This window comes from Heliangelus exortis, chromosome 2, assembly GCF_036169615.1.
Source record: "Heliangelus exortis chromosome 2, bHelExo1.hap1, whole genome shotgun sequence".
NCBI lineage: Eukaryota > Metazoa > Chordata > Aves > Apodiformes > Trochilidae > Heliangelus > Heliangelus exortis.
The window spans coordinates 98,179,366-98,201,407 of NC_092423.1; the positions used below are offsets into that span (position 1 = coordinate 98,179,366).

Genomic DNA, 22,042 nt, shown 5'->3' on the forward strand with positions numbered 1-22,042 from the left:
AGACATACCTACGTATCATATGTTTGAACAAATTACTTGTGGTGGTTTTAAGATAAAACGTTATATCAGAAGTCCTATCACACTTTCCACAGAGAGATTGTTTTAGGGTTTTCTTACTGGGGGGAACATGTTGCATGCTACTTGTTATGTTAGGAGATAATTTTTGCTATTCCAGAAAGTTAAGTGTTCCATGTTGTTACATGAGTGATACTGTGATGAGAAAGAAAAACCTATAGTGGTAGAAAACTTCTATTATCTACTACCTATATTACAGTTGGAAAAGTTATGTTACCATGACCTGTTGTGAATTTTCAAGGAATACTCTATATATAAAGCTTTAGATCTTCTGTTTGTAGAAGTTGAGCTTAATTCTTTCCACCATCTCCTATTTCTGCTTTCGAGTCAAGATAATATGCCAAAGCAAGCAGAAGAATGTTGTTGGGTTTCCTCCTCCTAGATGCTCATAGAGGTGCATGCAAAATAGACTTGAGGAACTCTTTTTATCAGAACCCATTATCAAATGGTGTCTCCCATTATTTAATGGTGTCTCCCTATTCCTTCTTTCATTTTGGTTTATATTGTGTTCAACTTTAAGATGTTCTTCCTGATAAGCTAGCACCTGATCTAGGTTTCCTTAGCCCTAGTAGGATATCTTGAGCCCCTTTGTCAGAGGCATGTATTTTATCAGTGTGAGTATCTGTATCTTGCACTTGCTTGTCTTGGCCTGTTATTAGTTACATTAATTTGTCTTAAAATATTCAGTCTTCAGGTATATTTGCTTTCCTGACAAAACCTCACACAACCTTTGTGAGTGAGGAAGCTGTGATTTCACTAGAAGAATTCAGAATGGGGGTGGGAAGGAGATAATAGAGACAAAAAGTGTGCAGTTTGTTATATCAGAGCTCATCAGAAAAAATGGGAACAACTACATGGGGAGCAAGTAAATGAGTTCTGTTTCAAATAAAAGTGCCTTTTATATATGAGCTGGAAGTACTTTCCTAATCAAGATCTGGATTTAGACTATCAGAATGTATTTATTTTCTGCAGCAGATGTTGCTTAAATGTTAAATCAGTTGGATAAAATACAGACTCAGGTAATGCTGTTATCTGTCTATCCACTAACAATTCAGAGAACTGTGCTAAGTGTTCCTACTACCCACTGCAAAATAGGAACAGTCCCCTCAGGACCTTGATTACTGTATGCAATCAGGATAGCAGTCTTGTTTGAATGGGAACCTCTGGGGCCATCTAATTTTGCTTTTGTTAGACTACCCTTTAATTCATCTTCAGCTGAACAAGCTTCTGCCTCTTCAGAAGAGATTTTCTGTATTATGTGCTAGGTCTTGGAGGCACAGCTGCTCCTCTGCTCATCAAGGCTCTCACTGTATATGAAATCCCTGCAAGCATCTATTTTTGTCCTGCTATCTTGTCTGCTAGGTAGATTGTCCAAAGTATAAACATTAATTCAGACTACAATCAGCTGAAGGTACAGTACCTGTGGTGCTGGCTCTGATGCAATTGTTGGCTTAGTCTGACAACTGCTAATGGCACTGTGTTAGAAAAATAACTTTTTTCTTGTTAGAAACCTTAGATTCAGTAACTGGGATTCTGCTGCAGGGTTTGCTTAAGGAATATGCAAAGCATGCACAATAATAAAAGTGCAGCTTGACATGAAATGTATGGGGCCTGAAGGATCCACATAGAAATTACAAACTTAGTTAGACTGTATAAATACAGCATCTTTTAGCTGACCATTATGGGTCAAAGCTGATTATATTCTTCAGGAGACAGGACAAGAATCTTAAATATGAATTTTAAGGCAGCCTGAGAAAGATGGCTTGTATTATTTTCTTTCAGTTAAAATGGATGTTTGGCAGAATTTTTTTAAGCAATTTTTTGTTTTAAATTTATAGGCAGTATTTTTAGAATTTGAAAGCTTGCGAAAATGTATAATAATACTACTACTACTAATAATAATAAGAGGTTAAGTAATTTTTTTAAGTAAATGAGATGAAACATGAAGTTTTTATGGTTCTTTTTATTAATACAGTGCTGTATTTAAAAGAGTAGCTTGATGTGTCCCTGACTTCTCACTACTCTGAGTAGAAATTGGCAAAGGAACGGATGTTCCTATTAGGTGCGTTACTTAAGAACTATTTTGACATTTCAGACTATCAGGAGTGCTGAGTTAACAAATGCCAATAGCTGGAGCTGTCTGTTCTCACCCATCTTCTGCCACTGCAAATATTCAAAATGTTTTGAAGATGTAAAATGATGTAAATCCTGGGCTTTTTGTAAATAGCTTGTTTTGTTACTTTCAGTGATGTTGGTGTTTCTATTTCAGTACGTATGAAAATAATTTCAAATTTGTCATCTTCCTATATTGATGCAAGAGTTCTTGTTTCTATGGTGATTGTGTGAACAGGGGAACTTTAATTCTGGCATTTTATAATCTTTAAATGCCTACCTGGAGTGATTCAATAGCTTTTTCCTCCCATGGAGCACTCAATCCCAAATAGTTAAGAACTGTGAACATTGGTAGAGTCAACGCTTGGACATAGGGAAATTGAAGAATTAAATTACTCTTACAGACTTAATATTTCTTTATTATGCATACATGTTAAGCTACAGCTTTTTAATTCTGCATTAGTTCACAGTTAGCTTTCTTTCCTGCTCACCTCACCTCCCACAAGATGTGTACTTCCTGATCAGTGCTTATTGAGTAGTAGATGCCAACTCTTAAGTTACTTATTCAAGACATGGCTCTGGGTAAATATTTATAGCATCTTTTTATAGCATCCAAACTCAGCATTACATTAAATTTTTCATGGCTAGTGGTGTTTGTCTTTGTATTTGAACTCTTCACATATTACTGTGATGCAGTGGTATTAGCTTAGCCACATTGCAGATTTGGGGCCTGCATGTTGAAACTTATTTTTTTAAATATCCAGTAATTTGGATGTTTAATCTGGGAATCCTGTGACATGACAATTTGGGTATTTTAGCAAAAAAAAATGTTCATTTATTTATAGCATTTGGGATCTTACAGTGCTTACATTTATTGCAGTAACAGATGTGTATGGACAGTGTCTTCATACATGAGATTTCAGATGTTTCAAGCTGAACATGGAGAACGTGAGGAATGCTTTGACCAGTTTGTCCATCTGAGAATTCCAGGGTCTGTCTTCTCTTATGCACAGGTCTGATTTAGTTTTACTGAGTGGGATTCAGCTGCTTTAAGCAGGGAACTGTCCTTTTTCATTTTCTGCCTTCATCACATGTTTGGCAGAAGTTTAGGAGTCACCCTGGGTAGAGCAGTGAGCCTCACAGTTCCTAACCATGCTTTAGGGGTATACAGAGAAGGAGTGACTCTATGTAAGTACTATGCTTACCATGTGGTATCATAAACTTGAATCTGTAATCACAGAAATGACAGTCTTAATGTTGGAAGGGACCTCAAGAGATCATTGAGTCCAACCCCCCTGCCAGAGCAGGGTCACCTACAGCAGGTCACACAGGAATGCATCCAGGTGGGTTTTGAATGTTTCCAGAGAAGGAGACTCCACATCCTCACTGGGCAGCCTGTTCCAGTGTTTCCTCCACCTCACAGTGAAAAGGTTTTTCTTATGTTTACATAGAACCTCCTATGCTCCAACTTGTATCCATTCCCTCTTGTCCTGCCATTGGTCATCACTGAGAAGAGCCTGGCTCCATCCTCCTGACATTCACCCTTTACATATTTATAAACATTAATGAGCTTACCCCTCATTCTCCTCCATGCTGAACAGACCCAGCTCCCTCAGCCTTTCCTCATCAGGGAGGCCACTCCCTTCATCAACTTGGTGGCTCTGTGCTGGACTCTTTCAAGCAGTTCCCTGTCCTCATTGAACTGAGGGGCCCAGAACTGGACACAATATTCCAGATGTGGCCTCACCAGGGCAGAGTAGAGGGGGAGGAGAACCTCTCTTGACCTACCAGCACATCTACTGTAGCAGGTGAGCAGAAACAGCAGTGTGAATACAGTGGCTGACAATATCAAGAACCAAAGCACTTCATTCTTGGACACTGCTGCTTGAGCTTGCTGTGTGGTGTCAAATCTGCACTGTATAACAACTGTGTTAACAAAAGCATTATACCGTATGCATAATGAAATATTGAAAATAGGTATCTACTTATAATAATTTCATTCATAACAGAACATCATTAGCTGTACTGTAAATGATGTAGCATGTCTTTAGCAATTGTTTTAAGTACTATTTCCAGTTATTTATTTTAAATTCAAGTCCATGTTTATCTATTGAAATATGATGGGAGCAGGTTGTGAGCGTGTAGATAATTGCACAACAATTTTTCTGTGCTTTAACTGATTAGATCTCCAAATTTCTGGTTGATTTTTATAACCATTGATTATACTTTCCCCGCACTGCTAATTTTAATGCATGTTGATCTACAAAAGCCATTTTAAACACATGAAGACCCAGGATAGTTTTATAGTATTTTGAGGTATATGCTTAAATATACTATTTTGCAGTTGGAGCCATACTAGTATGTGGAAAAAAAGATGATTTTGTTGGTTGGGGTTTTTTTTTTGCCCCTGCATGCATTGTGTCTGCATCTGTGCAATATGTCTCTAATTTAGATTTTAATCAAGAGCCAGGAATTTTAATTAAAGTAAAAGATGCATGTGATATTGCTCATTACAGAGAGAGTTAGTTTGAGGAAAGAAATAGATGCAGTGTGGACAGAGAGGATAGAAGCTTCCATTCAGTGTCTCTCCTGTCAACATCTGGTTTAGATGCTGCTACCCATGCTCCTGTTCTTGGCTTTTTGTCTGTGAAACATCCACTTGTTTTTCCAGCAGCTCCTCATGTATCTTATGGAAAATCACTTAAGGAAATCCTACTTTTCTCTTTTCTCCTTTTCCAATCAAATGGGAATACTGATACTAATTATACCCTGGTGGCATTAAGTCAGGGCATAGATTGCCCTGAGGTGAAAGGGTCAGAGCCATGTATTATTTATTTCCTATTGCCATGCTGAGGGTTGTTCCCCAAGGCTGGAACAGAGATGATCAGTTTACAAAATGGCTCTTCTGATGGTAATAACTCCCAGCTCCAGCTATCAACTTTGACATCTGATGAACAGATACCCAGAGAAGTTAATAATCCCTCAAAGCACACTGGCCTCAAAAAATTTGCTCAGTCTTTAAAGAGAAGAAATGAATCACACCAATTAAAATAGTATTGCTCTCATTCTAAAGTGTCAAATCACCCATTTAATAAAAACCTTTTCCATTTTAATTTTTCTGCACTATTTTTAGGAAGGTGATGCATGTTGCCGAGTTTAGTGGCTTGGTATTCTGTGCCAAGCTGCATGAAATTTACTCTAAGGAAGCTAAGGAAGTGTGTGGGGGGAACAAGTAGAACTTGGATCATGTCTGGGGTATACTGCCTCCAGAAAGAGTCCCCGGGAAAGCAATGAAATGTTCCCCAGGAGGGAACCTGCAGCTGCTTCCTTATTCAGGGAAGGGATGGGTCTTCTCTGGGAGGCTGTCACTCTGCCTCAGCCTAGAAACAGGGCATGTCTGAGGTGAGCAGAGCTTGTATATAAGCTGCATGGCATTACTGAAGTTCAGTTAGGAATCATATTCAGGTGACATGATGGGCATTTAAGCCTAGTTTTCTGATTGCACTATTCCTTCTCATTAGCAAAAGTGCATGGGATTTGACAAACTAGAGCTGTGTCTTTACACTTATTTTCTGACTACAGATATGAACAGTCTCCTGAAGAACGATAAGCAATCTGACCCTTAAAAAAAAAAGTGCTGAAATTAGGGACAGTTAGTCTAAGAAATATTGTGTCATAGGAACTTCTGTCATATTGGAGGACAGCACTGATAGCCAGCTACTGCGTGGCAAAAGAAGGTACATAGATACATAAGAATACATAAATACATCCATACGTATGACATAGAGTGCTCTCTCATCCCTGACAGGGTGCTTGGGCACTGTATTGTGTGAAGACTGAACCCAACAAGTAGATTTTTTTAAGCAAATCCATACACTTACTCCCATCTTACAATTTGTAAATTCTTCAGATGATAGGAAAGCTTCCATTGCTTTCTTTTATAACTTGTACATCAAATGAATTACTGACTCCTTCCTGTGATGTCTTGTGCATGGTCTGAGTTATCAGAGGAAGAAATGTCTGTCTCTCTGGAGGAAACAAACAAGTGAACAACTCTCACCCTGACCCTTTTCTACAGAAACCTACGAGTTTCCAGTGAGGAAATGTTCTTCCTCTCCTTCCAAGGGGGGCATACCATGGCTTTCTCTAGTGATTTACTTTCTAGGCATATTAAGAAACTTAGTTTTACACTCGAGTGATCTTTAAAGTGCAGGTGAAGTGATACCTATGAAATCATGCTCAGGGATTCCCTCTTCTTTTGCTGGGATTTACACACAAGGGCACCTCATCATAGCCAGAGTGGCAGAGACAGAGTGGTAAAGGCAAAAGAACAAGGGGAGTGTATTTTGCATCCATTGCTACAAGTAAAGCATTGGTGATTGTGCCAGCTCTAGCCTTGCTTTCTCATCACTGCTTGGAATGTGGTAAGATCAAGAAAACTGGGGTGTTACAGATCATCCGTGTTTTCTAAGAAGCTAAGAGCAGAATATTAGAGACTGTTTAATGGCTCAAAATGAGACATAGCTCCAGTAGTTGTTCTTAAGAATGGTGCTGGTACCTTTTCCTCCAAGCAAGATGCAAGTTTCATCTGCATACTTCCATAGATATGATTGTAGCCTTGACATTTGATTTCATCATTTCAAAATCTAAGTATTGCTGATTAAAGCTGATGCATTTGCAGTTGCTCTACAGTTATTTGTAAAGCTGAAAAGCTGTTGTCTAAATCTTCCCTTGCCTGTGCCCTATGTGTGAATTGTTGCTCTGCTCAGGACTGTTGGGGTTTTACAGCTGGTGCGGGTGTCAACACAGCAAGCTCTCAGGGTTGTGAGTTTTCAGTTGATCCCATCTGCATTAATATGAATGCCAAACATGGAAATATATATTATACTTTTTTCTTTCCAGGTCAACGGTGACATTCCACCTCGATTGAAAAAGAGTGCCCATGAAATAATCCTGGATTTCATCCGATCGCGACCTCCATTAAATCCTGTATGTAATCCAGTGGGCTTCATTTGTAAGAAAACTGTGGCTTTTTAAAGCATGCTTGAGTCCAGGGAATATGTTAAGCATGTTTTCTGACATGGACTTTCAAAAATATGGTTTTCTATGTACAGAATGTGGTCTCTTAAAGAACAGTGTGTAATATCCTGCACCTATCAATTAATACCTGTTATTACCAGCAGCCCTCTTTCTCTGGGAAATGATAATAAATTGGGGTAAAACACAACCCTTGTTCCAATTCATGTGAGTTTTACAGCTGAGTGCATGTAAAATCACAACACTCAGCTTCTTCTTTTCCAAAAAAGTAGGAAATCTACATTCAGGGAAACACTGTTTTATATAACTATGATTATGTTTATATCCTCAGGCATCAGCAAGAAAGCTGAAACCAACCCCACCACGGCCACGCAGCCTTCACGAGAGGATACTGGAGGAAATCAAGGCAGAGAGGAAGCTACGTCCAGTCTCACCTGATGAGATAAGGCGTAGCAGGCTGGGTAAGCACATTGCTGGTTTTTACCTGCAGCATCCAGAGAAAACTTCCCACATTAAGGTACAGCAGAATTTGCAATGTCTGTATAGATGTCACTGAATATAAAATTGTTTTCATCCCTTCAGAAGAAGAAAGAACCTTCCTAGGTTCTAGGGCTATGCTGGGGTTCTAGAGCTACGCAGTCTTTGTGCTAAGTTATTTTTTAAAATAGGATCCTGTATGGTTCAGCTTGATTCCTTTCTTTTTTGATGTAACTAGGAGGTAAAATTAATGTCATTCTATTGCTTGCTACATATGACAGTTAACATTAGATTTTTTCAGACTGGAAATGGTGTTGCTTCTCCTCAGTCCAATATTCCTGTAATTTTAAATTAACCTTATTCTCTTTGTTTCTTTTAGTTAGCATCATCAATTTCCTTATTTTCATTAAAAAATGCTTTTATTTTGTTTGCTGAATCTAAATCTTTCCTTCATTTTCTAACATGTGTTCTTATATGTTTTCAGTTGGCAAATAATTGAAAGCATTCTATTTCTGCAGTGTGTATTCAACAACCTGCTCTGAAATCATGCAAATACTATGCTTTACAACAACCACCAATATGCATTAGTTCAATAGTTTTGCTTACAAAAGCAGGACAAATACAGTCTTACACTGTGACTTACATTTCTCCAACAGTATAGTATTTAACTGTGTCAATTAAACTGAGCTATCTGGATTTTTGAAGAGGAAAAGTGGCATTTTGTGGCTGAAAAAACATGAAATAATCCATGTATATACTTTGTTGCTGGGCTTTGCAAAATATTTGTGCTTGCTACATGTTCTTAAAGGCAGTGGTCCAGATTCAAGTGAATTGTGGCAACCCATTGTCTCTGGAGAAAAACAGTTTCATCAGGCTTCCTTTATTGCTTTGTTTTTTAGTGCTCAGAAGAGTTTGGTGAGTGCTTGAGTGAATTTTTTTACGCACTGTATTTTGAATATTGTTTTTTCGGGGTTTCCAGTTTCTGGTTTGGATTCAGTTCATGCTTGCTACCTAAACTAATGTTTCTAGTAGGCCTAGTCATTTTTCCAACATTTGGAAGCTTGTAAAAACCTAGATTAATTCCTAACTTTTCTTCTAAACATTCAGTTTCAATACTTCAGATGTTCTCTGCCTGAGAATTATCATCTCTTCTTAGGGGCAGAAAATTTAATCTAACAGATCTTTACAATTTCTCACAAAATTAATGACATCAAAACCAGTTAGTAAACAGTTTCTAAAAACAATGTTACATTTTGGAGTATTAGTACTTCCTGGGCTGATGTAAGGGCATGTCCTCCAATGGGGAATACCTTCCCACTACCACTCCTTCCTTTTTTAAAAGAATTACATTCCTGAATTTTGGAACTATGATAATTCCCCTCCAGTCCAGTGAATTGTTTGGATTAAATGCCATATCAGTGGAGGTGTAAAAAGGAATGCATACAAGTTTTATTTCCCAAGTGTTTATTTGCTGCTTGCGTAAAGAAGAAAAAAGAGGCCAGGCCTTGTAAATAATTTTTTCTAATGTTGAAATATGAGGTCTTATGCAGAACTGGGACTGGAGTAATGCTGGTGATATTCAGTGTGGTACAAATAGATCTGCCATATAGTTTAGATGATCAGAGAATGTAATCTAGTCTAGCATGTAGGTAATGAGGTTTAAGGATTATAAATCTAAATAGAAACACAATGTGGGACACTTGAACCATCTGGACAGAAATATTTGTTGCTTTTAGAAAGAAAAAGGAGTGTTAGGGTGAAATATGTGGGAGCATAAGTTGCACTGCACGTGCTGCAGCTACTCCTTGCTCAGTTTATAGCAGTCCAAAGCACAACTACACTTGAATATCAGGGTGAGGGAGCCTGAACTCTTGCAGTGCCTCCTCTGTGATACTGGGGGACATGTGTGTCCCAGCAGCCAAAGGCTTTGTCCCTCTGCTCTGGACAACACATACAGGTAAGATCTTTACTCTGAGCTGCCACTGAGAAGAGCCAGGCTGAGGCTGGCTGGTCTTAATCTAAAACTTCTTTGGAAAAGATAACTTAATCTTGGAAGCTAATCTCCCAAAGGGAGAGGTTAGAGCAGAGGAATCAGATGTGCTTTCAAATGACCTCATAAAATCATCAGAGTAAGATGTCGAGACAAACACAGCCTTGAGGTACATGTCCTTTTAACTCAAAGCAGGAATTTATGACTCAGGCAAGTTGACCTAATGGATCTTGGAGAAAACTTTGCTTCATGTAAATTTTTTATCAGCCTTCAGCATTAGCTGGTAAACACCCATAATGCTTTAAAATGTATTTGCCTTTCTGCTAAGTTTGGACTGGGGTTTAGATAATGTTTCTGTAGCTGTTATCAGTAGCTGATGTTGTCTCGTTAATGAACTACAGGAAAATACCCTGACTCCCAAACTTGGCTCTGAGTCATCCACCTACAGCATTCACGACATTCTCATGAGCAAAAATTGTCCTAGCACAACTTTTTAAAAAATATCTCTTAATGCAGTGTATGTGTGGCCGATACATGATCTTTCGTACCTCTTCTCATGTTTATCACCCATCAAGTAAGACAGATAAGCTGATGGCAGTTTTGATGCATTCTTGCACATTCTTTTCACTGGGCTTGGCCTGTTTATTTGGATTAGTGCATTGAAATTTTGGGTTTGGTTGAGAAACATTTTTAGTATCTACTCCCTCGATTACACTGTTTAAGTGGAAATATAGGTAGGTCTTCCCCCCAAAAAGAGAACATCTGAGCACTATATTTATCTAGGAATAAAATGGTTAGAGGCCTGGATAGGAGAGGATAATATTATAGATGTATTTTACAGACCAAGTCCAACTGAAGTTTTTAAAAAGAACAAGAAAAAGCACAAATCACCCTGTGATTTTTTCCATCCTCTTCAAGGAAACTACTGCTCAAGCTTAGCTTGTGTGTCTCTCTTTATTAGTTTAATTATAATCATTGGAGATTATACTTAAAAAAATTAGAAATATCTTTATTTCAGGTCACTGAAACTTGTGTGAAATGTGGCTTTGTACTTTCAATTTTTGTGCAGCTCTTTGTTTTTCTGCTTTCTCTTTTCCCTCTCTTTTCTCTTTCATGTCATTTTAATTGAAAATATTCCATTTTTAAGATACTTGCCTCTTGTTTTGATATTCGGTTTATTGAGCTCCAAAATTCTCACTGTATGGCTATACAAATGTATTTATAATTGCTCAGTTTGCAGATCTTATTTATATTATTATAGTTTTCAGACTTTAAGCTTTACTACACTAAAGCAATAGTACGTCTGACACATTTTGGATTTAGGCAACAGAATCCAAAATGTCTCAAGTGGAGTTAATCTTTTATTTTCATTACCCTTCTGCTTTTCTTGTAGCTGAATTGTTTTCTTTTTGTTGTTTTTGTTTCTTTTTTTACAGCAATGCGGCCACTTAGCATGTCTTACAGTTTTGACTTGTCAGGTAACAGGTGCAACAACACCTGACGTGGTTATTGTGCTTATTGTGAAATTTGTTCCATCTGTTTGTTGAATTCCCATTAAAGAAAGAAACTTGAAGGTATTCTTCTAAGATATGGTCAGTGAAAAGAAAAATTCAGATAAATACCTACATTTCCCTTGCCACACAAGGATGCCCAGGCATAGAAAACAACTCCATTTCACCTAAAATAAAGTGCTGGAATTCTTTTTAGGTAAATAACCACTGTAAGGTAGCCCAGAGCTATTCCAGACTCTAAAAAGTGTTGCAGAATACAGTGTCATCCTCAAGTCTGATATTCTTATTAATCTGACCTCTCTGTGTCTTTACACTCATTTTTTGACTAGATTTTTGTAGTACTTTAGTTCTCACAAGGATCCCAAAACTAGCTGTGAAGTTCTCTACCTTTCCAGATTTAATGAAATACATCTAAGAATACTAATCTAGAAAGGAGCTGTCATTTATACTGAGGATCTTCACAGTAAATGAATTGTAAGTTGTGAAATCAAAGAAATTGTCTCAGAAGAGGCTGAACCTACCTTTACTTGTTAGCAAAATAATTTGCTAAGATTTGCTGGTAACAACTAATGCAGAGGATTCAGTAGCTGATCCTTCATCAACTATCTAATATCAAATTTAAAGCCTTCTCATGATGGGCCATTCATTAGGATGTGCAGTAACTGTATGAACAGGGTCTACTTCAGAGACACCAAGGGCAGACAGAGTTTGTGTCTGATGGCCAAAAAATAAATTTATTCCTCCCTCTTTGTGCATTGACTGCTTAGGCCCAAAGACTCCATCCCTCAGTTTGTTAATATCCCACATTAGCCTCAAAGGGTTGTCTGCTGAGTAGAGCTTCTTATACTAGCTCTTGCCTAATTTCCCTCAGGTTACTCCCAAGAAAAATGGTCTTCAAATAAATCCATGCTTGAAGAAGCAACAGCAGCTGTACCCTCCCCCGCTTGCTTCCAGGTGCACATAGAATCTCATCTGGGACTTTGATTCCCTGTGCACCCTTTAACCTCATGTGGGTGTTCTCCCCACAGGGAGGCATAATCTGGCTGAAATTCTAGTATACCATGAACAAGAAAGACCATATAAAAGTGATTTAATTACCATAGTATAAAAATATGATAGTTTTGCAATATGGGAGTGAAGTTCAGAAGTGACCTATCTGTAAATGTGTCTTCATTTTCTGCTTGCCACTGTCAAGAGTCAAGGAGCTGCTCTTGCTTCTCCCTCTCCTCCCCAAGCTCCTCTCCGTGCATGTGATTGCCTTCCTCCTCTGTACCAGTCCCACTCATTTATTCACAGGATGACCTGGTTAAACTTGTGCAACTCAGGAACAAATACTACTGTTTTTTTTCCCAGGCTGGTTTTCTTCTCTTTTAGTATTTTAAACCTTAACTTAGTTTAAACCTTACATTAAACCCTACTATCTGATCAGATGATCAGAGAGCTGGCTGAGAGCAGATGATGATGGGTAGATGGGAGGAAGGAACAGGCTTTGCCTGTCAGAGGTGGTGGCAAGCTGTTAATCCAGCTCAAGCCCTTTTGTGAAACCTAACACTGAAGGTGTATTGTACAGCTACTGTGGCTGCCTGGTGAGATTCAGATTATTTATGTATGTGGTTTTACTCCACAGAAAGCTGAAGGATCTCCAGGGGGGCAAATAATAGCATAAACCAGACAATCTTCAGTTTTCAAAAAGTATTTTTGCTTTCAGATACACCAAAAGTTGCTTCATCTTAAAGACTGTAAAAATCAATGTGATAGTGACCAACGAAAGGGAGATGTTCATTCTGTCCTTCTACATGTCTCTGTTTGCTTCTTCTTTTGTCCTTTATTTCTAAGAATCCTGAGACATCCTCGTTTGTGTGAATACAATGTTTTGTAAAAGCTAACTTCATAATTCATGAATTCATTACCATAACTTTTTTATTTTAAAGAAGTAGTATAGCAATCTATAGTGTACTTGGATTTGCTCTTTTTGACTGACCATGGAAGAACTCTTCCTGTTTTCTTTATCCATCTTCCAAATGTGACCGCTTTTGTTTTTTTCAAGTCATGTGGCTGTCAGCAAGTAGTATGTAATGGTGTGACTGAATGATCTGATAAGTGGTCTGTAGAAGTAAATTTAGGATGATTAGAACATTTCAGTTAGGTAGATAGAAAACACCAGATGAGCAATGCAAACAAATTAGATGGGCCGGGATGTTGATAGGAAGCAGATAAACTGGAGTTTTGAATGTTGTTGCTTTGCGTGCTTATACTTTCTCATTATTTTGGAGGTGGGGAAGCTACACTGTGCTTTCATTCTGTCATCACTGTTTCCACATACTTGCTTTTTCACTGCTTTTATTGCTCTCTGGAATTGCTGTCATGAAAAACTACAAACAGGCTGAAAAACAAAGTGTTTCCTACTAAGTGCTAAAGGCCAGGTGCAGGCTTGTGTTATGTTTGCTTGTCTGCAACTGGGGTTGCAGCCCAATTCTGAGACCAGCTGGCACCAAGCTGGTGTAGTTGGTGTGTCCTCTGCCTGGCTCCACACATCTGCCTGCTGTTATCATCCTGAAGAAGAGAGGAGGGGTGTCTGGGAATGCCTTTTACACAGCTGTTTCCCAATGCTAGATTAGAAGAGCAAGTGGCAGCCACCTGTAATGAGAATAATCTGAGCCATACTCAGGTGTCAACAAGGGACCAGGGCAGTCATTGCCCATTTCTAATAGAAAAGCTGCTTGAGAGCAGCTTCACTTCTGTGGGATGCCTTGAATGTAGCAAGAAAAAACAGTCATTCCCACTCTTAACACTCAAGTTCTTAACTCAGAGCTGTATGTAGTTGTTAGTTCAGGAACAGTTTGTATATTTTTGGGGACGAGGATATACAGGAAGAGAAGAAAAAGGAAAGAAGAAAAAAATGTTTAAGCCCAAAGTTCATGGGGATTGTTTTTGTTCTTAACCCTGTGAGGAGATGTGTATCACTGCTGGCTTTACATGATCTGTGGCTTGGTCCACTGTGAGGAAGGAACTCCACCAGGTCCTCATAATCTGCTATTTTAGATAACACAATAACAAATGTGATGCAAACACCATCAAAAGACAGGCATTTTCGTATACTGAAGGTTTGACTTCAACTTCTAAATCCATTGAAAGGAACAGCACATCTCTGTCACCATTATTCATTATTATTCATTATAAAATCTCCCCCTGTATGTCATAGTTGTCATATACCTATATTAATTTTGCAAATCCATTTTAACCTTCTTGTAAAGTCAGTGTGGAAAAGATAAGGTTGAAGAGTACATTTGCTGTGTAGAACAAAATTCAGGTTTCTGCTGTTAGTATTTGCCAAGGAGAGCTGGTTAGGAGGCAGACAGCACATGGTTACATGACTGCTGTGGTTTGGATGTAATCTGTGGTCTGTTTAATTCCTTGTTTCGTAAGAGACATAATCGTACATGTAAATAAAGGCGCGTTTCATATTATCCTAGGGTGGTTTTTTTTTTTGGTCTCCCCCTTCTTAGGCTAGTCAGGCTAGTCAGGAGGCTAGTCAAGGAAGGCCAGCACAAAGATCAAATAATCAGATCAACACCTTCTCTTCTTTCATTTGCCTGCTGTAATGATAGCTTAGAAGAAACTAAAAAGAAACCAAACATATTAATTGAAATTGCAGGTACTGTTCATTGTACTTGCGTGAAAGCAGAGAAATGACAGTCTCCCAGTTTGTCTGACTCTAATAAAATCTTAACCCCAGGGTGTTACTAACAGAAGCCAAGCCTTTCCTTTCCTTTCCTTTCCTTTCCTTTCCTTTCCTTTCCTTTCCTTTCCTTTCCTTTCCTTTCCTTTCCTTTCCTTTCCTTTCCTTTCCTTTCCTTTCCTTTCCTTTCCTTTCCTTTCCTTTCCTTTCCTTTCCTTTCCTTTCCTTTCCTTTCCTTTCCTTTCCTTTCCTTTCCTTTCCTTTCCTTTCCTTTCCTTTCCTTTCCTTTCCTTTCCTTCCTTCCCTTCCCTTCCCTTCCCTTCCCTTCCCTTCCCTTCCCTTCCCTTCCCTTCCCTTCCCTTCCCTTCCCTTCCCTTCCCTTCCCTTCCCTTCCCTTCCCTTCCCTTCCCTTCCCTTCCCTTCCCTTCCCTTCCCTTCCCTTCCCTTCCCTTCCCTTCCCTTCCCTTCCCTTCCCTTCCCTTCCCTTCCCTTCCCTTCCCTTCCCTTCCCTTCCCTTCCCTTCCCTTCCCTTCCCTTCCCTTCCCTTCCCTTCCCTTCCCTTCCCCCTTTTGACTTTTCTTTCCTTCCCCCTTTAAAAAGAATAAAAATGAGTTTTTTGGTTCAAAGACTGGTCCATTAATTTCTTCTACCATATTAGTTTTCAAAAGTGTTGGTCTAATGGTTGTTTCTGACTTTTTTATCCCGATTAATTTTATCTTGTTTATGATGAGGAATGATGATTTGCCACATGGTAATGTTTCTGTTGTCTGAGTACATCTCTAAAATAGCTTTAAGTAATTGTTTTTTGGTAATTGATTTTTGGTCCACATCTGCTAACAAATCCTGGTTTTAATTTTGGAACAAGTTATTTTTGTTGAAATCTGTTTGCTAAAACTGTAAAATTTCATGATCCCTTCCTCAAACTCTGATAATCTGATATCCAGTTCTGTAAGAGCAGGAATGATAAAGTGATGATAAAGTGAACTCAACCATTGTTGTCAAAACAGATTTTGTGAATTGGAAGTTTTGTTATTTTACTTTTGTGAAATTTGTTGGTTTATTGTTTTATTCTTTAGTGCTTGCAAGCCATAAGAACACTCCACAACTTTTTCTTTAGAAGAAAGAATGGGTTGTATTCTAAATTCACCTAAGCTTCTTTGGTATTTCAAGACTTGTAACCAATATGTTTCTGAACAACTCATACTTGTGTGAGCTTAAATAGGTGCCTGGTTTAGACTCTACAGGTAGTAATTTGCTACACAAATTACCTCCAAAGTAGTTTGGAAATTTTGCTTTCTGGAGCCTAAAGAAAAGTCATAAAAATTCTTAGAAAACCAAACAAAAAAAAAAACAAAACAAAAAAAACCAAACCCAAACCAAAACTAAAAATAAAAACCTGGGTATCCATTTCATCTCCTCCCCTAGTGCAAGAGGATGTTTGATAAATGTGCTTTCCTTTCACCAGAACTATTGTGTTTTCTTTTTTGGGAAGAGGGCAATGCTGTTGGCCTTTCCATAAGGAATTTTTATTGTGGTGAGTCCAACAATGCTCACAGGTCATTCTTCAGCTTCCCTACCATCAGGCAGAGGAGTCACTACCCAGGAAGGATTCAGGAGGGAGGGACACCACCACCTTTGGCTGTGGTGATGCTGTGCCTGGGGCTGCCCCATTGGGCAGTCTGGACGGTCTGTTCAGGAACCTCCCTGTGCAATCAAGAGACAAATCAAAGGCTTTTCCTCTTGCTCGTTTGGGAAACCCTGAGCTTCTTCAATCAACTTCATGCCAGCTCGTTATGAGGTCTCCAGAAGTGGTATTGGCAGCAGGGAGTTGAGGCAGTTTGGGTTTTTTTTCCCTGCTGTTGCTTTCTGGGGTTGTGCTGAGTGGCTGTTAGGGAAGGAATGCATTTGATGTGGAGGACACCCATGCTGTACTCACAGAAATCTAGGAGGGAAAAAAGCCCATGACCTATAAGCCATAGTGCTAGTCAGGATACCCATTACCAAAGCCTTTGAAGATAGGAACTAAGGGTTAGAGAGTCTAAGTCTTTGATTGCAAGTCTTTGTAGGGAGGACCTGAAGACAGTAATAACACTGTAGTACACAGATTCATAGGCTTGGAATGTCATTGTGACTTTAATAATCCAAATAATCGCCTTTCCTTACACTCCCAGTTGAAGGTATGATTTACTGGGGATACTATAATACATCCCCTGTTCTTTCTTTCTCAGTTAAATGGCATTTAACAATAACTTAATTAATTCTTTAATATGTATATTGATTTAATTTATTAATCACATTACTCATTTTCAGTAGCTGCTCTGGTGAGAATGTTGTAAACCAGACCTACTGCTGCAACTGAGGCTTTGTCTAGACTGTGGAGTTCTAACCTACCTGGTGCAAGAACAGCTTTCATCAACATAAGCTGTGTTGTAGCAGTAATGACCCGTGTCTGATTATACCAGGGCAATTAAATAACTCCAAATGATGTGTGAGTACTTCTGTTGGCACTGGGAATATCTGGGTGCTATCATTTCTCCTGGTAACTTGAGGTATGTGTCACTTGACCTTCTGTGCCTCTTTTCACCATGGATAAAAATGGGCATAATAACTCCTCATTACGGTGGCCTTCAAATACCTGGAGGTACTTTGTTATTACAAGACTCGGGAAGGAGTCCTATAATTATGTGAGTAGAAAAACACAGTTGTAGAAAGACCAGATGCTTAAGCATACATGCAAATAGGAGATTAAAAGCTTCTCTTCCTTCTCCCTCCAACATAATTTTCTCCAGATTGGAACACTGCACTTTGTGCTTCTACAGGAATAAAACTGATTTATCAGACCAAACTTTAAGCTGTCCGAAAATATCAAAGCCTAGGTCATTATCTTAATGTGTAAGCTAAGCTAGGCTAAGTACAGCAGACCCAATGCTGATGTTATCCTAGATGCATCTTCATTGCATGCTGGCAGAAATCCCAAGTAATTTATTCAGTGGAGTTACATCCTCGTAAAACTTATGTAGATGAAAATAGAGCTGGAGCATCAAGTTTCTGCTGTTACATGAAGATTTGGCATCACAGACTTCTTTTTTTTTAATACAAATGACCATTCAAACCTAAGGATTGTGCATATTTTTGATGAATGCTAGTTATGCAGCTCATTTTCATTCCTTTTCTGTATACTGCAGAATAAAGTGTAATTCTGTCCTCACAGGAAAAATTCGGTTTACTCCACGCTAAACCTCCTAATTTCTGTGTGGCAGATTGTCTTCAGATACACTGGAAATCCACTTGTCCAGATATAGTTGTGCATTCTTCTGATACTTATTAATTATAGACCATAAGTTGAAGGAATAATAGTTTTTGATTTATACAGTATTCCTGATTGGTATGAGTCTGAGATTGGTTTTTAGTACTGTGCACTGCTGCTTTTCCACTGCTTTCATTCTTTCATTTTGCTTCTGTACCACAAGCCACTGCCTGTAGTTCCCTGGGCAGCTTATTGCTAAACTAAAATAATTACACACTTACACCTATCACAATAATTTCTTTTCCTTTTGTGTGCATTGCTTTGACAGTAGGATTTGAGAAGGCAAAATAAAAATTATGTCCCAACACCAATTGTTCTGTTTCTTTTGCTAGATGTGTCTACGCCAGAGGCTGGAAGGAAATTATTGGCTGGCACTGTAGCAAACGGTGGCCCGGCACCACAAGGAAAGCAGAACGGGGCCACGCAGGTGACAGTGCAGCGCAAGAGGCTCCTCAAGGCTCCCACACTGGCTGAACTTGACAGTTCAGATTCAGAGGTAAAAAAATCAGGCTCCAACTTGCTTCTCCGTTTGTCAGAATTGAGTCTTATTCCCAAACTGGCTGTGCTGATCAGCTAAGAAGTGACTTTGCAGATTATAATCTGAATTTTCCATGACTGCTTTGTCATCCCACGGAGCTTGAAAAATATAAGATCAAACCTTAAAGCCAAGAATATTATTGAAAAAGGTTAAATGCTAATTTTGTCCTTAAGCCCAGTATTTACTTATTTTTCTAAATGCTCAGTATCTATCCACAGTGTATATGTAGTGGTCACGCTTTTGGAGATGCAGGCAAATGTGTTGCCCCTTTCTGGCACCTGTACTGGAGCTGTCACTAAAGGCCTCAGACGTGAGGCCAACCTCACCAAACCACCTGTTAAATAAAGAGCATCAGCTGTGCCAGAGGGGTTGCAGCTGGGTGCTAGTGTCAGTGCCTTTTTTTCTCTATAGGCTTGGGGAGTAACACCTAACAAATGTTTCACAGATAGGTTCAAGTGAATACCACTTAGATGGAGGAACAACTTTGAATCCATCCTCTCTCAAATGGAGATGTAACATTTAAAAAGCAAATTTAAAATGAGGAAAGATTAAAAAAGCTCTCTAGCTTAAAAACTGCATTATATGTGATCCTCAAGAAGTGCCAACACTACATCCTCAAGAATGAGGTTTGTCTTCTGCATCAGTAGTACTGTTAATTGGGTTTGGACTTTTCTGAAAGTTAAGCTGTCTGGAAAGCACGTGCAGGCAAGGCTTATTCAGAGTGGCTAATTTTAGCCTGGGGAAGACAGTCTTCCCTGAGTCTTTGTCTAGTAAATGGGGAAGAAGAGGTTTCCTGACAGAATGCTTACAAAAGCATCTAAAGATAGGAGGTTGGGAAGAAATATATGCGGGGAGAAATTTATGTTTCTGCGTGCTTTCTTCATCTGTGAAAGGCTGCCCTCTTTGTATTGGGGGTTATCCTATGAGTGACTTTTGTGAGTGCATAATTTGGTGCATTTCTTCTAAAAGCAGAAGAGATGTGCATTCTGAAATCTCAATTTGTAATTTTTTAATTACTATAGAGTCTATGTGTAGTTTCATCAATATGAATGAAGCTGAGCAGGAAGCAGGAGTCAGTGAGAGTTGGGTCTTGAACTTAGAGCTTCCCAGCTTGTAACTCTGTGCATCCTGAAGCTAATGCAGCATGGTATTTCACACAGAAAAGCAGCTGAAGTCAATAGAAGAAAAAACTGTAAAGGGAAACATAAACTGATTCAGTGAAAAATAAGTGTTACCATTGTATGGGGAATACTGTGTAGGCAAGCAAAGTCATATAAAATAAGCTCTGGAACACACAACAAAAGATAAATTGAAAACAAATCAGCTGCATCAAGCTGTCACAGGGAACAGATGCTGTATTGGTTTGAGCCAATAGAAGTAGCTGGTGAAGCGATTAAGATGATTAAGGTGCTCAGCAAAATACTGGTTGGGGCTCAGTAACACTGCAGAAGTAATGTAAATAAACATACTGGAGGGAGCTGGGTGAAATTTTCTGAGCTGACAAGGTGGGGCATAGAGCCTTTGAAGAAAATGAAGATTACTCTGTGAAAATGTCTTACTTCTTTCCTGACTTTTACTTTGCATGTAGCACCAAAAAGCTTATGTGTCATCCTGATTGCATACAAATGACTCGGCCACCTCTTTGCCTGCAATTTGAACTGGGCTTAGCCTGTTCAGAGTTACTCACTGGGAGTTAAATTATGACTGTGCTATGCTCTAAATTACAGGCTGCAAATATCTGTGCTGCTGAGCTGTGGACCTCCAAATGAGCTATGATGCAGATGCATTTTCTTCCTCATGCATCCCCTTTGTTCTTCTCTCAGCTGTGTTGTGATGCAGACTACACCCCAACACTCAGTGTTACAAGCCAGAGGTGAAAGGGAAGGTCCGATACAGTCCTGTGCCCATGTGCTGGCAAGGATGAATACTATACAAACCATTCATGCTTTCTGTCCTTGCTTTTTTTCTGCATCACTGTCAAAATGACAGATTCCAAGGGGAAGGAGGAAGCGCCATTTTGATTTGTGTGGCTAACAGCTGTAGCAATCTGGTAGTAATTTTTTGATACAGATAGAAAACTAGTATCTTCCTAATGAAGATAAAGATATCCAGACAAAAATCATGTCGGTAACATATTCATGTGTTTTGAGGGGATTCTTTTAAAGCTGTGGTTTTCTCAGTACATGTGAAGTTCTGATTGTTCAGCCCTGTGGAGATATGTGCAGTCACGGGTATTGGGTTGATCCAACTTTACCTGTAAAATGTCAGGTAGTCTACCATAATAGTCATTAGTTACTTTATAAACATGAAGAAATTCATATGATGGTTCATCAGTACTTCCTATGCAAGATTGTGTTCTTAAAAAAGCTTTCCATGTTTGAGAAGTTGTAGAAGCATTCCTGATGGGAATTTTTAAAGGCCTCTGTCCTGTGATGCATGGTGTCACTGAGGTGATCCTGCCAGTTTTTTTTTTTCCAACTTGCTGTTACCAAAGAAGGCAATCTTTCAGCCAGTGGGGGTTTTCCTGCTTGCACTTGACGTAACTAAAGAAATTCGTGAGAGAGATGCTCAGCCACTTGATGGATTTTGGAGCAGATAACTTGTTTGCTCTCTAAATCCTGACAACTCAAATGATGTAAATCTCCTTGGTTAAAAGCATTCACATTAGAGCTAAAGAGTGTTCACACATAGTCCTTCAACTTTGTTCCCTTGAGAGGCTCCTGTCACGATTTGTATCTTGCTGGTATCTAGTGGCTGAAGACAGGTTTTAGGTGAAAGCAAAGGATTTAATCATTTGGTTGGCATAATGCTTTAGATAGCTGGGAGGTGTTAGTCAAAGCCTGTTCCACTTTTATTCATCTTGCATGAATTGCTCTTGGCTGTTGTGATGAAACATGCTTATAGAATGTATGAGATTTCTTTTAAATACAGGAATGGAGAAATGCACCAGAATTAGGGATTAGAGAGCAGTGCAGTGGAGATCAGATTAATTTCTCTTTACCTGAGGGTGCTTATATGGGTGGTTCTCATTCCTCTGGAGACCAGAGAAATCCAAGTGCTGAATCCTTGCTAATATGAGGTACAAAGTTGAGATAATGTATCTGCTGTAGCTGCAAATCTTTAGAAGTCCTTGAACACAATGAGGAAAATTAACAGGTTGTAGTGGTTTCATGCACCTCTCTTCTGATGTTGTTCCTTCAAGCAAGTTAAATACACTTAATTCCAACCATGTATCATTTATTTCAATTTCTAAAAAAAATGAGCATTGAAAATTCCATTTACTCAGTGTGGTGTAGAGTCAATGTTTTCCTCAGGA

At 38.9% G+C, this 22,042-nt stretch overlaps 1 protein-coding gene across 4 annotated transcripts in view; it reads left to right on the forward strand.

Annotated features, from left to right (window-relative positions):
• Window positions 1-22,042, forward strand: part of SPIRE1 (spire type actin nucleation factor 1) — a 135,230-nt gene that overhangs the window by 95,899 nt on the left and 17,289 nt on the right. For 2 of the 4 annotated variants that reach the window (XM_071737104.1, XM_071737106.1), the window contains exons 7-10: window positions 7,090-7,176; window positions 7,556-7,685; window positions 11,128-11,169; window positions 18,521-18,684. In XM_071737104.1, the coding sequence (XP_071593205.1) occupies window positions 7,090-7,176; window positions 7,556-7,685; window positions 11,128-11,169; window positions 18,521-18,684 (423 nt within the window). The remainder of the gene's footprint in view (window positions 1-7,089; window positions 7,177-7,555; window positions 7,686-11,127; window positions 11,170-18,520; window positions 18,685-22,042) is intronic. The other 2 variants (XM_071737105.1, XM_071737107.1) reach the window with 1 other exon arrangement.